The sequence below is a fragment of the Lontra canadensis genome, unplaced genomic scaffold (genome assembly GCF_010015895.1).
Source record: "Lontra canadensis isolate GAN:19392208 unplaced genomic scaffold, GSC_riverotter_1.0 scaffold18, whole genome shotgun sequence".
Taxonomy (NCBI): Eukaryota; Metazoa; Chordata; class Mammalia; order Carnivora; family Mustelidae; genus Lontra; species Lontra canadensis.
This window is the reverse complement of record NW_022631012.1, coordinates 5654178-5670628: the sequence shown is the minus strand read 5'-3', so window position 1 is coordinate 5670628 and position 16451 is coordinate 5654178. Positions and strand designations below refer to the sequence as shown.

Below are 16451 nucleotides of genomic sequence, written 5' to 3'. Positions count from 1 at the left end.
TCTATCAGCACAAGAGGAAAAATAGAGCAATGTAATCACTTGGTGTAATTGAAGATTGACAAAAATCCAATTTTTTTTTCCCCCAATCAGGATGGAGTAACCAAGAGCCCAGAAAAGCGCTCTTCTCTGCCCAGACCCTCCTCCATCCTCCCTCCTCGTCGTGGTGTGTCAGGAGACAGAGATGAGAATTCTTTCTCTCTCAACAGTTCCATCTCCTCTTCAGCACGGCGGACTACCAGTAGGTTTATTTTCATTTGGTTTCCTTTTTAATCCTTTAAGTGGCATAGGGCTTATTATGTGTTTATATTTTACATCTTCCAAGGAAAACACACACTGAGAACAGATTATATTTCCTCCAGGAATCAGAAAATCAAACTATTGATGGATCCAAAACACCTGTGTGAGTTAAAATGATTGTTGTGGAAAATGAGACCTACAAAGAAGTAATTAATCGAGAAAACCAATAGTCAGGAATTTTTAAAAATATAAATCTATGAGCTTAACCCTTCTTAGGAATCCAAGTCCTAAAATCTTACTGGAGACCCAATAATCAAAACCTCAGATTCTGCTCAATTTGTTAAGAATTTGCATTCCAATGAGGGTTTACACATAACATGTTCAGAGCAATAGTTTTAGTTTCTTTTGATTGATGGCCTGTAATGAACTGGTTGGCAGTTATCACAGTTTAAATAAAAAATACAAAAATGTTCCAATCATTACCCACTCAAGAGTTGTGTTACTACCAAGATTATCTAGTTAAAGCATGGATTCAAATTATTTTCATAAACATGTTTCTATTACAACAAGAATAGTTACCATTTATTGAGCACATATAGATGCTAAAACCTGAAGACACATTTTTCATTCAATTTAAATAACAGTGCTGACGGTAAGGTATTAATAACCTCATTAAATCTACTGATAAGAAAAAAGAGAGTAACTTGTCCAATGCTACCAAGATAGAAAGTGGTTGAATTTGGTTTACAGCCCACTGATAACTTCACAACCTGACCTCTTAATATCTTCTTTATATTTATTTGGAAGAAATAGTACTAGGAAACTGCTATGTAGAATCACTTGGAGAATATAATCTCTGTCATTTAAAATCCATTAAAAATGGTAGAAATTGCAACTACTATCTTATTATACTTGATTTTACCACTTAATTCTTAGAACATTTAATAATAATTGGCCCACTTCAAATGTGACTATTTTGTATGGCACTTAAAGCATGTTTTTTGCCTAAAGTGAAAGTGTTTATTGTATTTGGAGCAGTTGTGACCTACACACCACTTAGTTTCATGAAAAATTAACTCTCTTTGAAATACGTGCCAGCAATATTTTAAAATCACTAAACTCTTTCGTAATGAAAATATTCAAACAAACTAGCAAAGAAGGCATTTAAGAGAGTAATCTCTTGAGAAAAGACCTCAACTCCAAATATATGGAGTTGGAATTGGGCATCAGTAATACAGAAGCTGTTCAGATAACTAACTTTAAATTATGCTTCTATTTGTGGTTATGGAAGCAAAATGGCATTTTATCCATAAATCCACATCTTCAAACCACTGTGCTCTGCCTTTTAAAGTGCATCTGCATACAAATTGTTTTTATTTTTGAACCACTTCTATTTTGACTTTCTAACTCATATGCATAAGCATAATGTATTTTATTATGCGGTAATGAACATAATTCATACTCTGATAATCTCAGGGCATAGGGTTTATTTTCTCTCTATCTAGCAATAACTAAAAAGCATAAGGACAACTAGAAGAGCAAGCAATATGCCTCCTCCCGTTTGCCCATCATCTCTGTAACTGCACATAGACATGTCATGGCATTTTGTGCAGCTATTGAAAAGCACTGAGAGAAACAAAGCTAGGCAGTTAGCCCAAGTGGAGAGAAAGGCATTGTCATTGAGGAGTTGACAAGATTAGTAAGAACCAAGATTAATAAGCTTAACAAAGTAATTCGTGAATATGTATTTTTCATAAATATTTTTTAAACTGTTTTATTAATTCAGATTTAACTCGGTTTCGGAACAAATAGGAAATGCTCAACTTTGTCGTTTTGAAGACAAAAATTCAATTTATTACACTAAAAATTGATTGTATCTGTTGAACAGTGGTGTTAGGGCTTAATGCTTTTGGTTTTTCTTCATTCTTCAAATGTAACACAAAACCTTCATTCCTTAGTTTTCTGAAGTTTAACTCCGTTTTCTGTGAGTATAGAAATGACACTTACTTTAAAAAATTTTATTTCTTTTAAGGAAACTTGTTATGCACATGCAGAATATTGCTTCAGCTTAGTCTCCATGAAGTAAAAAACACCTCAACACACTGATGAATTCTGAATCCAATTTGTACTATTAAAAAAGAAAATATGTTGAACTTCTACTATGTTCAGGTCCCATGAAAGGCATCAATGTTAGGTACAGTGACAAATAACAGAGAGAATATCCTGTTCCCCAAAAGACCTGAGCTTGTAATATTAATAAGAATATTAATATTAATAGTCTTACTAATATTAATATGACTTCATCACCTTCATCATCATGACACCAATGTCATGATGAAAACATTTAAGGAAGAAATGAAGTTTCTGAAGAGATTTTTCTTTGTTTTTTTTAATGATGTTATTTATTTATTTGACACAGAGAGATCACAAGTAGGCAGAGAGGCAGGCAGAGAGAGAGGGGGAAGCAGGCTTTCTGCTTGAGCAGAGAGCCCGATGCGGGGCTAGATCCCAGGACCCTGGGATCATGACCAGAGCCTAAGGCAGAGGTTTTCACCCACTGTGCCACCTGGCGCCCCTGAAGAGATTTTTCTGAAGGACACAGTGACTGACTCGAACATCAAAAACTCAGTCCAAAAACAAACTGTATACAAAGGAAGTTGGATGTAGCTGTATCATCCTGGTCTTGAAATATCCTTTTTGTGGAAAGTGAAAAAAATCATAGAACACACACTAATTTATTGCATAGTCTTCTTATATACAATTTCGTATTGTTGGTTGAGGAGTCTACCTATCGTTTGCCCTTACGTTAAAAAAAAAAAAAAAACAAAGGACACAGGGCAACTTTCACTTCATACATAAAAACTGTTCACTGAAAGAAGTGAAATAATTCTTTTTCTTCAGGAGACTGAACCCAGACCAAGGGTACATAAATGTTGCCTGTAGATTATAATTATCTAAGAAGCTCTCTTGAGCTCACTTTTTGTAATTATTTCAGCAATGATTAATTATCCCCTTTCTCAGGAAGAACTTCCCACACCAATGACTCAAAGATCCCTCCCACTTCATTGATTGAAAAGTTAATGAGTTATACCTTTATCCTCTACAAAATTTCTAGAAGATATATTGATCCTACAAAGTATACATACTTAGTAATAAAAAAATAAAATTCATGCCCTTCCTGTAAAATAACCAAAAAAGTGAAGGAATTTGAATAATAAGTGTAAATAATGTAAATAAGTGCCCTATTATTAAAAACAATGTTATTTTAAGCAAAAGATTTTTAAGGCTAAGAAACTAAATATCGTAATGTGGCTTAGAATTTAGTATCATCTGGGTAAATGAGACTCAATGTCCTCATTCTTAAATTAGGAACGATAAGAGCTGTCTCTAACTACTGTGTTTGTTGGTCATCAAATGTTTGGTATTCACAAAAGGGCTTTGAAATCTGTAAGGTGGTGTAGTCTCATCTATAGTGTTACACTTTCAAAAAAGTATTTGAAATGGCATTCAAACACACAGTTACAAAATTAATACGAAAGAAATATAATATAGAAAAATAGGAGGAAGAAGTTAAATAATAAAATGACCCTAAAGTCAAGTTGAGGCAAAGAAATGCATCTCACAATAGCCTGTATAAGTGACAGTGGTGGGGGGGGGGGTTATTAATTTGACTCCAAACTGCAAACTAGTAATGAAAATATAAGAGAAAACAATCAGGCACAAGATTCACTGTGATTATGTTATTAAAACATCCCATTTTTCTCGGGGCACCTGGGTGGCTCAGTGGGTTAAGCCTCTGCCATCGGCTCGGGTCATGATCTCAGGGTCCTGGGATCAAGCCCTGCATCGGGCTCTCTGCTCGGTGGAGAGCCTGCTTCCCCCTCTCTCTGCCTGCCTCTCTGCCTACTTGTGATCTCTCTCTATCAAATAAATAAATAAAATCTTTTTTAAAAAGTTGCATTTTTCTAAGAAGAGAAATAGATATTTTTTGGTATTAAGAGCTGAGCCAAATTTCCATAAAAAGGAAATACATGATACTGTAGAACAATGTCCGATGTAATTGCGTAGATTTTAGTAAACACATTTGTAACTCACAGGATTCTTCAATATAAGCTGAAAGAGTAATGTTGAAATACAATTTAATAAATGACTTTGTACACAGGTCAAAATTATTGCTAGCAGTACACAGTTGTATGTCTACCTGAATCTTGGAATGAACTTATTGCACAAAAGAGCAAGTGATCCACACATCATTCAAGGAAATCTTTAGTAAATACGAACCCACCTAGAATGTGAAGGGCGGACTCTTATGCCAACTTACAGCAGATCTACAGGCCTTAATGATCCCACAAGGATAAAAAATTCTGATGCCTTCGTAATGAGAAGTAAGAAGAAGAAATCAAGAAAACCCAAGTTCTTTCTTTGCTTTGATAGCAATGCATGTTCAAAAATGTCACCAGGTTATAAGCCTAAAAAAAGGAAATTTCACCTTTGGGGGCATTGTTGTAATCCGCAAATCTTCTAAACTCTTTAAAAAGTTCCTGTATTGTGAGTTCTAACAACCTGAGGGAAGAGGATGTCTCAAGAATTTTCTGATGCTGTGGTGTTAGTTTGGTTTGGTTTGATTTGTTTATATAGGGTCAGAGCCAATTCGCAGAGCAGGAAAGAGTGGAACTTCCACACCCACTACCCCTGGATCAACTGCCATCACTCCTGGCACCCCACCAAGCTATTCTTCACGCACGCCAGGCACTCCTGGAACCCCAAGCTACCCCAGGACCCCTCACACACCAGGAACCCCTAAATCTGCCATCTTGGTGCCCAGTGAGAAGAAAGTTGCCATCATACGTACTCCTCCAAAATCTCCCGCTACTCCGAAGCAGCTTCGGCTTATTAACCAACCACTGCCAGACCTGAAGAATGTCAAATCCAAAATCGGATCGACAGACAACATCAAATACCAGCCTAAAGGGGGGCAGGTAAGAATCACATGAACAACATACTTGCTGTCAGAAGTAAAATCCCACTAAAATCCCCTTCCTCACATTATAAATGAACAGTTCTTACCATGAAAGGGGGTTGGAGGTGTTAAAATGTTACTGGTTATGATTCATTGCCAAGAATTTGGATCTCGTCTGAGAAAGCTGGCTTGTAAAATATAATGAAAATCACATGACATATCCATTCCTTCTGGTTATTGGGTAAATTTGATTTCCCCATATAGGAGAATCTTTCCATTGATTCCCTAGCCGATCTTTTCTGAATGTGTCTATTGCACTGTGGACTTTAGCATAAGAGATTAAACTTACATTTCTGATACGAATTTGACTATTGTAGTTTAGATCCTGACTGTGATCTCATTTGAAGATCTTTTAGTGATTTTGCTTTTATCTCCTTCCTTTCTTCATTGATTTCCTATGATATCTTCTACCATTTCCCCATGTTCACTCCCAGATCAACATGGTTCACCAGATTTCTTCTCTGGCAACTCATGTTTAAAAATTGTAAAGGGTGGACATTCATGTTGATAATAGATAGTTCTGAATAGTTCTGATGAATCAAATTATAGGGATTAGAACTTCTCCTTAAGATTAATTGTATTGAAGAGGGTTATTAGTAAAGCTCTACCTATTAATTCTTAACTTTAGCTCCAGTACAAACATTCACATTTTTTTGCCAACCAGGAGCCTTTGAATTTTGCCTTGACCTCAACCTTGCTTCTACACTGTGTGTTTAGATGAAGCAACTAGCTTGGAAGGAGATAATACAAATACCATTTTGTATTTCCTTTGTGATATTGATCTGCCTTTGGGATCATTTGCCTTTTCTTATCACTAAAGAGATAAAACACCCATCTTGAGAGAAAGAAGAAAGAAAGTAATAATTTCCTTTGTACATCAACAAACTTGTGATGCCCTCTCAACATTCCCAAAAGACTTTCTTTTAACTACAGTGTTCTTTTCTGCCACTCTTTGTTGTCTATCTTATATTTTCTGTCACTGATTTTTGGTTTCCCTCTTTCATGCCAAAGAAAATGTATTTTCAGGAAGGTTTAGAAGAAAGATCTTGCCAAAATATGAAGCTATCAAAGAATCCTACTCACTGCTGAAACAAAAATTCAGCATTGCTTCTTCCTTTAGCAACAAACTTCTTTGCTGTCTCTCTGTGATTCTGTTCAAGAAAGCCCAAGGAGTTACGAAAAACTCACCAAAGGAATTGGGGGAAGCAGAGGGTGGTGGTGGTGGTCCATATGCCCTTTGTAGAATGACTAACGTTCTGTAATAATAAAGTCATAGACAAATGCTTTTTCATAAAAAATGTTACTAAAATATGAGCTACAAGAAATCTTTTTAAGCAAAACAAAACAAAAAACTAATTCTGCCAAATTTGATCCTGTGATTTCATAAATCTCATATTGCTCTTGCATTCCTCAGAGTTTTGCACATCCAAGAGAATGAAATATTGGTGCCCTTTTGGAAATATCCAAATATAAAATATTTTTATATAAATAAAACATTGTTTTATTTATATAAAAATGACAGACTAAGTTGAATAAAATCAATTTAGTGCCAACTTGAAAGTTTATCATTTTAATTTTTGATGAGATACCTCTTAAAAGGGTGTAACTATTATTTACATTTAAAATCCATTCTCTTTCTATAAATGTCCTTGTATGTAGTATTTTCCCTATTTAAATGTGGGGTTTACTGGCTTATAGTCCAGAAAATACTGATACTGAAAATAATATGTTTCTTCATAGAATCACAAGGGAACATAATTTATCTCAGACATTTTCTTGAAACCAAAAAGAAAATTCAACTAAAACAGAATAATTATTGATATAATTTGACATGAAAATTCTATACTATTTGGTCCTACTCAAATGACTCCTCAACGTAGAGAGTCATGAAGAATGGTTTTAGCCTGAGCTTTGCCAGAATCACTAAGGTTAAACCAATCCAAAAAAATAGGAATACTTCTTTTTCTTTCCGGTTCTTTACCATATCTATGAATATTTTTATGTCTAATTTCACTTGACTTCTGCTATACTCAATAATTCATAAAACTGACATAAAGATGCCTTATTCTTTTGAACTCAACTAAAACTGCCTTAGAGATTGTGGTAATTAAGAACTAATAAAGACAAGTGACACAAAAATTACAGAACAGAAACAGCCTTAAACTCACAGTGTCATTTGAAGAACATCTCTTCTTTCATAAGGTGAGTATTAAACCTGCTGAAAAATTATCCTATCTCAACTGCAAATGACTTGGGAAAAAATCTACAACAGAGGAGTTATGAAGTGACTTCTGTTGGAGAACCAAGAGGTATTTCCACACTAAGATAGGAAACAGAAGGAAGGAAGATATTTGCCTCTATTTTGTGATAGATGGCATAATATGTTTAAATTAGAGGGGGAAATGAATTGGGAGATTGAGGTGCACTGCAGTTGAACTGTCTTTGTAGGAAAAATATATCACTTACCACTTTAACGTTATCCCGTTAAAAGCCTCAAACACAAGAAGGAAGGCAAGATTCTTTTTCTGTACATGTTAAACTGCAGGTTTTGACTGGATTGTTAAGAGTTTCCACTTCAAAGAATGACTAGGAAAAATTTTTATGTTAAAGCTTCTTAGAAATTGTCAAGATGATATGCTCAAGATCCTTGTTCTTTGATTAAGGATGCCTAACCACAGTCTGTTGGCAAAAATGAAGCTGCTGGCACGTCGTTCCCAACTATAAACTGGATAATCCTAGGATGTTGGAATGACAGTGGTCAACTCAGAATCAATGACGAGGACAGGACAATAGCAGTACTTATTGTAGGAGGCAAGTTTTGTGATAGAGATAGGCAGTCTGTAGATATTGAGAAAAATAGTCACACAATTCTTATTGATACATAAGGGAGCAAATTTATAGATGTAATCTTAATTCTTCTACATGGGCTCTGTTGTTATAAAATCCAGAGTGGTTAGATTGTGTGTGAATAATTTAATTTTAAAAGCTATATTATTGCTGTTTGTGCAATCACTAAGAATTGGGAGGGGAAATATATAATAAAAACTATATATGTCTTGGAAGTTCAACAGCTTTCCAAGTTGGGAAGCCTTATTATTTGCTTCAGTTGGGGCATTTACTGCTCTTCCATATGTATATGTTGTATGCTCACAGTGATCATCACCTCTATTAAAGGTCTGATTTTGTGTTAGAAGAGAGACTTAACTTTGTGGCTCAGTTCAGTGAGGCAAATCAATGCCTAATGGAAGAGATAAAAGAGATGACAACATGAGGAGCTTTACAGAAAGCAATAAAGTTAATCTTTTCTGCTAAAGCACAAATTCATTCTACTGGAAAGAATATATGCAATCTTAGATTCACTGTAGATAGTGACCTAGGTTAATTTAACTCAAAGCTCGGGTAAGACTGTCTTAGTAAGTGTATTAATTTAAAACTATTTCAATATAGTTAGCTCCCTATTTTATGTCAAATCTCAATCTAAATTTTAGAATAAGTAGTGTTAGCTTTTTAAGAACACACCTGATTGATATAAACAAAAGTAGGAAAAAAATTTCTCTAAATGCATAGCATAAAAAAATTAGGCAGAACTCAGTGAATAATACTTCTTACCTTTTCTATCAATGCATGGGCTTTTTTATAGGTGCTTTGATTTATGTAGATTACTTTTATGTGCTTTAATAAATCTCTTTTTTTTTCTCCATCAGCCTTATGAAGATCAGTATACAAACCACAATTTTTGTATACTCTTGTCATAGTTGAAAGTTACTGGTTTCACAAAGGCTGTTTCCATTTATAGTTGTTGGATAGGATGCTTATTACATAGGTCATGATCTCTGCAAGGCAGTGCCTGTGGATTTGACTGCTTGCCCTGTAAGTTATATACTTCTTTATTCATGGAGCAGTCAGGCATTTTAGATCAGGTGAACTAAAAGATGGTGGCTTCTTCAAGCAAGTCACTCCTGTTCAAGAAGAGAACAGTACTTCTCTTTTATATAAAGAATCTTAAAGAATTTGTCAATCTATTATCTTCCCAGTCAGTGTCGCCATAGCATCTTTCTGCCTAGCAGAAAATGGATTTAGATAAATCCATTAGACTAGGACCTTTGAAGTATATCCTCACATTCTAGAAATAAAATAATCTATCTTCTATCCCTCACTTCTATATCAATCCATTGAATTAAGGAACATTGGATATCAGAGATATTCAGCTTCTCATAGTCTGAATTTCACATTTTCACAAAGAAACAGAAATCCTTATAGTACCCACATCTTGCATATACAGTTTCTAATAACATCCTTTAAAGTCAGAGCTATAAATTCAAGTTCTGTAATTTTGTATTTAATGAAGAATCACTTTTCTACAAAGTATGCAATTTAATGTACCTTAGTTATTGTTTGTTTGCTTTAACTTTGGTTGCAAAACATGAGGATGGAACACTTTATTTAATATTCCCTCCCACACCTCCCACACTGAGGTTTTATCACATCAGGATTGAAATGTAAGGGTTTTGACCCTTTATAATATTTATGTGAAATAATTTAATGCAAATAATGTGTTAGAGTAATACCCTACTGAAAAGTAGGGACTATTAAATTTGGAAAGTTTTGTTGTATTCTTATCATTATTTTATTGTCCTACAACTGGCAGATTATTTTTTAAAATAATTCTAAAAATCAATCTTTTAAATAGAGTATAGACACCAACTTCCAAATTCCCGTAGATAATATCAAGGACATACAATGAAATATTAATTTTAAAAGCTACCTTGGCATCTTTAGAATAAATGGCGTTTTCTTGTATTTCCTCAATAATTCCAGAAAGTCAAAGTTGTACATTCATTCTACTCATTATTTATTCAACAGGTATTTATTGAGTACCCACTATGTTCCATACTGTGTTCTGGATACTGAGAATATAACAACGAACAAGACAGACAAAAATTTTTGAAATTCCTACCTTTGTAGAATTTACATTGTAGGAAGAAAAACAAGTCATAAAATATTATATAGGAAAAAATATGTCACAAAGTGAGAAAGGCAACAACAAATCAAGGAAGAGATTTAAAATATGTGGAGAAGAGATGACATGTCTTGATAGAATGACTAGAAAAGTATCAAGAAGGTGATAATTGGAATATTTTAAGGAACTGCTGAGCCACGTAGATAACTGGGGGAGAGCATTTCAGGCAGGGAAAATTGCACATGCAAAAGCCCTGGGTTGGAAGCAGACCTGGCATGTTTTAGGAACACCAGAAGCATCATTGTGGCTGATGCCATGTAGATATTTGAGAGTGGAACGTTCAAGTTAAATGATTCTTTTTAAATATCTTTATACCTATTCAAATAATAAGACTTTGCCAAGTCAAAAACCTAAGAGTCATCTTTTCATCTCCCTGTCCTCATCCCATATCCTGGCCATCATGAAGTGCTAATGGTTCTGTGTCCAGAACAGCTCTTAAATCCACCCATTTCTCTTAGTCTGCTCTGCACCACTCTAGCACAGGATCCATTTTCTCTTGTCTGTGTCCCTGCAGTAGTTGTTAAGTTTTTTTAACTGGTCTCCCTGCATCTGTTCTTTTCTCAATCTGAAATACTTTGCATGGTGTAGACAGTGCTTCTCACCACACTTGTAATTTAGTATCCCATTATATAATTAGTTATTTAATGTCTATCTTGTCTCACCTACTACACTATAAACTTCTTGAAATTAAGGATGAGGTCAATCCTTTCCTCAGGGTCCAATACATAGTAGGTGCTCAATAAATATTTGTTGACTGAAAGTTAAATGAATGTGGTGGAACACCATATGCATGGACTTAATGAGTGGGAATGCTTGGTGCCATTACAGTTATGACCCAAAGAAACTTCCCATGTTTGGACTATAGTGAATATTGGCTAAAAGAATATTAGACAAGGGTATAAGGGCTGAGTTCCAAGCCCAGGTTTTTCATTATGTGACCTTAGATACTGACATTTCTGGTCCTTAGTTTTCATACTTGTATAAGAATAGGAACAACAGGGGCGCCTGGGTGGCTCAGTGGGTTAAGCTGCTGCCTTCGGCTCGGGTCATGATCTCAGGGTCCTGGGATCGAGCCCCGCATCGGGCTCTCTGCTCAGCGGGGAGCCTGCTTCCTCCTCTCTCTCTGCCTGCCTCTCTGCCTGCTTGTGATCTCTCTCTGTCAAATAAATGAATAAAATCTTTAAACAAAAAAAAAAAAAAAGAAGAAGAATAGGAACAACAAGGGGCACCTGGGTGGCTCATTGGGTTAAGTCTCTGCCTTCGGCTCAGGTCATGATTTCAGGGTCCTAGCATCGAGTCCCGCATCAGGCTCTCTGCTCAGTGGGGAGCTTGCTTTCCCCTTTCTCTCTGCTTGCCTCTCTGTCTACTTATGATCTCTCTCTCTCTCTGTCAAATAAATAAATAAATAATATCTTTAAAAAAAAAAAAAGAATAGGAACAACCAAATACACTTCTGTAGTACCATCTCATTTAATGTATTGGTACCATCATAATGTAGCAATGTCTCATTTAAGCAAACCGTGAGGTCACTTTAAGCTCTCAAATTCATGGTTCTAGTTAGAGTATGATAGTATTTTTACATTAGAGCTAATTGAAAATATTCATTTAGTTAGTCTGATAGATTCCTTAATTATTTGTACCACAGAGGGCAAGCTGAACTTGAGTAAAAATTCAGTGCTTCTGAAGTAAGAGGAATGTAATTGGGAAAGAGGGAGCATTAAGAGAGGAATGAGGGAATGAAATGAGTGAAATGTAGAGAATTTTTTTATATTTTCTTATAAAATTTTAGGCATTTTCTTGAGACTTTTTTAGGCCTTTCTCATCTAATTTGAATAAGTTGCTTTGAGTTTTATATTCAAGGAGAAAATGGAGTTAATGCGGGAGGCAAGTAATAAATTATACTGAAACTTTTTTTCTCATATAAAATTATGATGGCCACCGCAATGAAGGATCTACTGAGTGCTAGAAACGTAGAAGTAAATTTATAAAATTATAAACTAAAAGAGAACTGAAGCATATTTAGATTTATTTCTCATTCACATGGATATCATTTTGTCAAATATTTACTAAGCTCCTGTTGCATATTATGTGACAAAAGGGGAACAAGACAAGACATGGTCTCTACCATCTATGCAGGAAAGAAATGACTTTTTTTTTTTTCATTTTTCATCTTCCCCTAGTGCCTTGCCCTTGTGTAATTTTTAAGTTCTTTCCAAGCCATTTCTTTCCAAGCCATTTCTTTCCATCTCATTGGGCTAAAATAAGTGCTAAATAAGAAAAGTAATAAAATATCCCATGAACTTTAAAATATTGTCAATCCAGCATGAAGGAAAGCTGTTCACTGAAATGCATTATATTGTATTGACAAGGTTGTGTGTGTGTGTGTGTGTGTGTGTGTGTGAAAGAGAGAGAGAGAGAGAGAGAGAAAGTCAATATTGTCTCAAAAGAAAAGCTCCTTGATATCATGGGCCCTGTCTTTATGTAAGACATAAAGACATAGCCTGTCAAACTATAATTCAAGTATCGAACTATAATTCAAGTATCATTTGTAGGGTAATGAAAAGTTTTGGAGCTAAGCTTTATAAACATTAATTATTTTTTAAAAAACTATGAAAATAATTACTATTTTAGGTTTACAAAGCTGAGACCTATAGAGTCCTCTTTTTTTTTAAAGATTTTATTTACTTATTTATTTATTTGACAGAGAGAGAGAGAGACACAGCAAGAGAGGGAACACAAATAGTGAGAGTGGGAGAGGGAGAACAGGCTTCCCGTTGAGCAGGGAGCTTGATCCCCCAGCCTGAGCTTAAGGCAGACGCTTAATGATTGAGCCACCCAGGCACTCCTGGAGACCTTTTTTTTGTTTGCTGTTCATTTATAAGCCAAGCAAGAACTTGGGAACAACCTTGAATCTCAGGTTGTTTTCAAACAACTGAACAAACTCTTTAAAAGTCATTGCCTTTATGCTTGGTCCTCTATTCCTTAAAATTTCTTAAAAAATTTAAACTGAAGAAAAAATGTAATGCCAATGTTTAACAATGAGGCCAATGCCTAAACTCAATGTCTATTCCACCAAACAATTCTTTACAAATTTTTCAGCATGATTTACTCACCTCGAGGTTTTTTTTTTCTTTTTAAGATTTTATTTATTTATTTGTCAGAGAGAGAGAGAGAGAGAGCGAGAGTGAGCACAGGCAGTTAGAGTGGCAGGCAGAGGCAGAGCGAGAAGCAGGCTCCCTGCTGAGCAAGGAACCTGATGTGGGACTCGATCCCAGGACTCTGGGATCATGACCCTAGCCGAAGGCAGCCGCTTAACCAACTGAGCCACCCAGGCGTCCCCACCTCCGGGTTTTTAATGTGGTTCCCTTTTCTGTGCTATGTGGTATAGCCTGCATAGAAAAATTTGTCTGACCCCTTAATGGGTCCTCCAATTTATCCTTTTCCTTTATACCTCTGTGGAATTGTATGTTTTGACATGAAGTGTTATTTCCATTTAAATGTGTACTCTAATGTATTTATTGCTTGTATTTGATCCATTGAGTTTTGAAGAAGTTATTGATCAGTATAGGCAGGGTTATTTAAAATTTGAAATAAACTATAAAGTTTTTATGCATTTTAATCTGGGCACAGGGTTGTTAACAGATTAATCTTTGAAAAACATCATCTATTCCAGAGAACTTTCATTCTTCAAAAATATCTGATGTGGTCGTATTTTTTTGTGTTTTTTTTTTTTTTTTTAGTATATGATATCTCAGGACTCTATATAGGATGGATAGTTTTCATTAAAAGTGAATGCTATGGAATGGGAAATATTTGGGGGAGAGAGAGAGAAGTGTTTTTATAATGCAAGGATGAAGAAAGGCTTCATTTAAGCACTCCTGGAAAATGATGTAAAGCCAAAGGAAAAACTTAATCTTCGATAAAGTTGAAGGGTTACGGGCCACTACTACCCTTTCAAAAGAAAAAAAAAAAAAAGACATTCTTTCTAAACAACACTGGATAAAGAAGAAAGAAATTTACAGCAACTGAGGTTCATACCTAGAGCATACCTGTAGAGCCTAGCACTATCTCATAGGAGAACCAAGACCAGAATCCAAACTTCTGGACCCCAGTTACTCTCCATATCTTGCTATCTTCAGCTGACATGTGGGTCTTTTGATAAAGAAAGCAGCATCAGAGAGTGTCAAATCAAAAACAAAACAAAACAAAATCAAAATCCCATTGCTTAAGAAATATAAGTTGACCCTGTAATTAATGCTTCTGGTTTATAAATTGTTTTACTAAACGTTATAAATTAAGATTGAATTTTCTTTCATTTTACATTTCCCATTTCCAATTAATCTCTAGTTGATGATGTATGTAAAGTCTGGCCAAAATGTAAAGTTTTGAGAAGAGCGCTCAAAAAGTCAAAATTTCTGAGAACCCTGGTTGCCTACCTAAGAAGTTTTGATGCATTTAATAGGAAATAGAGACTTTGGGAGAATTTTGAACAAGGCAGAGCTTTAGAAAGATGAATCATTTCATTGAAATAATACATTTTTCTCTTCCACTCTGAATACAGAAGGAAAGATCGTCACACACTTTCAAATCACCCCATTTTGCATTAATAGTGCAACTAAAACTTTTGGTTGAAATTGACAAGAATAAAATGTGGTTTAGAGTTATCCTTGGATAATGATTATTCAAATATTTTCCCTCCATATCATGACTATAGAAAATTCGTTCATCAAATAAAGGTTTGTTGTATTTTTTTTCTAGACCATCTCTGAGATGTTAAAATAATTTTCTCTTGACATATAGGAAGACAAAGCTCAATGGAAATTTCTTCCCCCAAAAAGTCATTTTTATTTAGACTCATCCATTGAGCACAGAGAGTTAAAAACTTGACTCTCTGACTTAAAAAAAATAATAGTAATCTGGAATAAAATTTTGTCCTTCAGAGCAACCATCTATTTTTCTGTCTTATGAATAGTTTCGGAGGATGGCTGGCATTTGTAGAATTAACTCTTTAAGGTGTTAATTATTGGTAAATAACCCCAGAGATCTTTGGCATGAAGTGTTTTATAATTTTGCTAAAGCATAAATGTGCATCACCCAGATTGGGTAAGTGCTTAGGTGTAAGTTGTCAGGCTAGAGCATAAATCTTACTGAGCATCAAGCATTCAGTGCCCAAACTGATTTCATGTCTGTTTATTCAACCATCAAGCAAAATGCTAGATGTCATGCTCTACCTTATTTGAAACAAAGGCAATATCCTCTGAAGCGATCGCAAATATGGAAATATCTAAAGAATATGCCATTAACCCATGTCAAAGGTCTGTTTCACATTATGATTAAACAGATGTAGGTTGGGAAAGTCCCATCGAAAGAGGCCAGCTAATTGTTTTGCTAAGAAAATCTATGATTCTCTAGAAAATCTTGGGAAAATCAACACAAGGCAGCCTTTAAGTTTTAGGATTTTAAATTTTAAATTGTCTCTAAGTAATGCTGGCAGTGTGTCCCCTTGGAGTTTGAATCATTTGCTTTAGAAATCATAAAAATTGCCAGTTGATTAAATGTTAGAGTCAAACAGATTCATGCAACTGAATTTGGAATTTCCATTTTTGCAACAAGTGAATCAGATTTAACATTTAGCTTTTGATCACTGGGTAATGAGTCACTTGATTGGTACTCTAATGATCTCTAAAATAAAATTTGCAAATGAAATATGAGGCCCTATATTATATATCCCCAAGGATTAGGAAAAATGCCTTAGATGAATTCTATTTCATTGCCAAAATAGACACTCAAGGAAGATAACTAAAAGTATTATTATTTGAAATAATGAAATTATTGGCTTTCTAAAAATTATTTATCTAGAGGCTTTAAATGTAATGACCTCATTAACTTAAAGTTACTGGCATCTACATTTTATGTGAAACTCTTAGCATGTCACTATATTTATTGTTAGATATAGACTCTGTGATAGTCCCCCATTTCTTTTTAAATTGGGATTTTTATCATGCCCAAAAGAATGACCCAATCATCATATTTTCTGACTTCAGATTTTGACAAGAGGCCTTTCCCTTGGGCTGCCAATGAGAGCTGTCAATGATATTTCCCTGTAAGCGACAAGCTCTCTTGTCAGTGGCAGGCAGGCACAGCAATTTAAGCTTTTGGTTAAAAATAGTCAGG

General features: G+C 34.9%; 1 protein-coding gene across 20 annotated transcripts in view; it reads left to right on the top strand.

Moving 5' to 3' along the window:
• MAP2 (microtubule associated protein 2) overlaps positions 1-16451 on the top strand; it is a 141124-nt gene that overhangs the window by 115387 nt on the left and 9286 nt on the right. For all 20 annotated transcript variants that reach the window (XM_032859915.1, XM_032859919.1, XM_032859917.1 and 17 more), the window contains 2 exons: positions 91-238; positions 4876-5216. In XM_032859915.1, coding sequence (XP_032715806.1) covers positions 91-238; positions 4876-5216 — 489 coding nt within the window. The remainder of the gene's footprint in view (positions 1-90; positions 239-4875; positions 5217-16451) is intronic.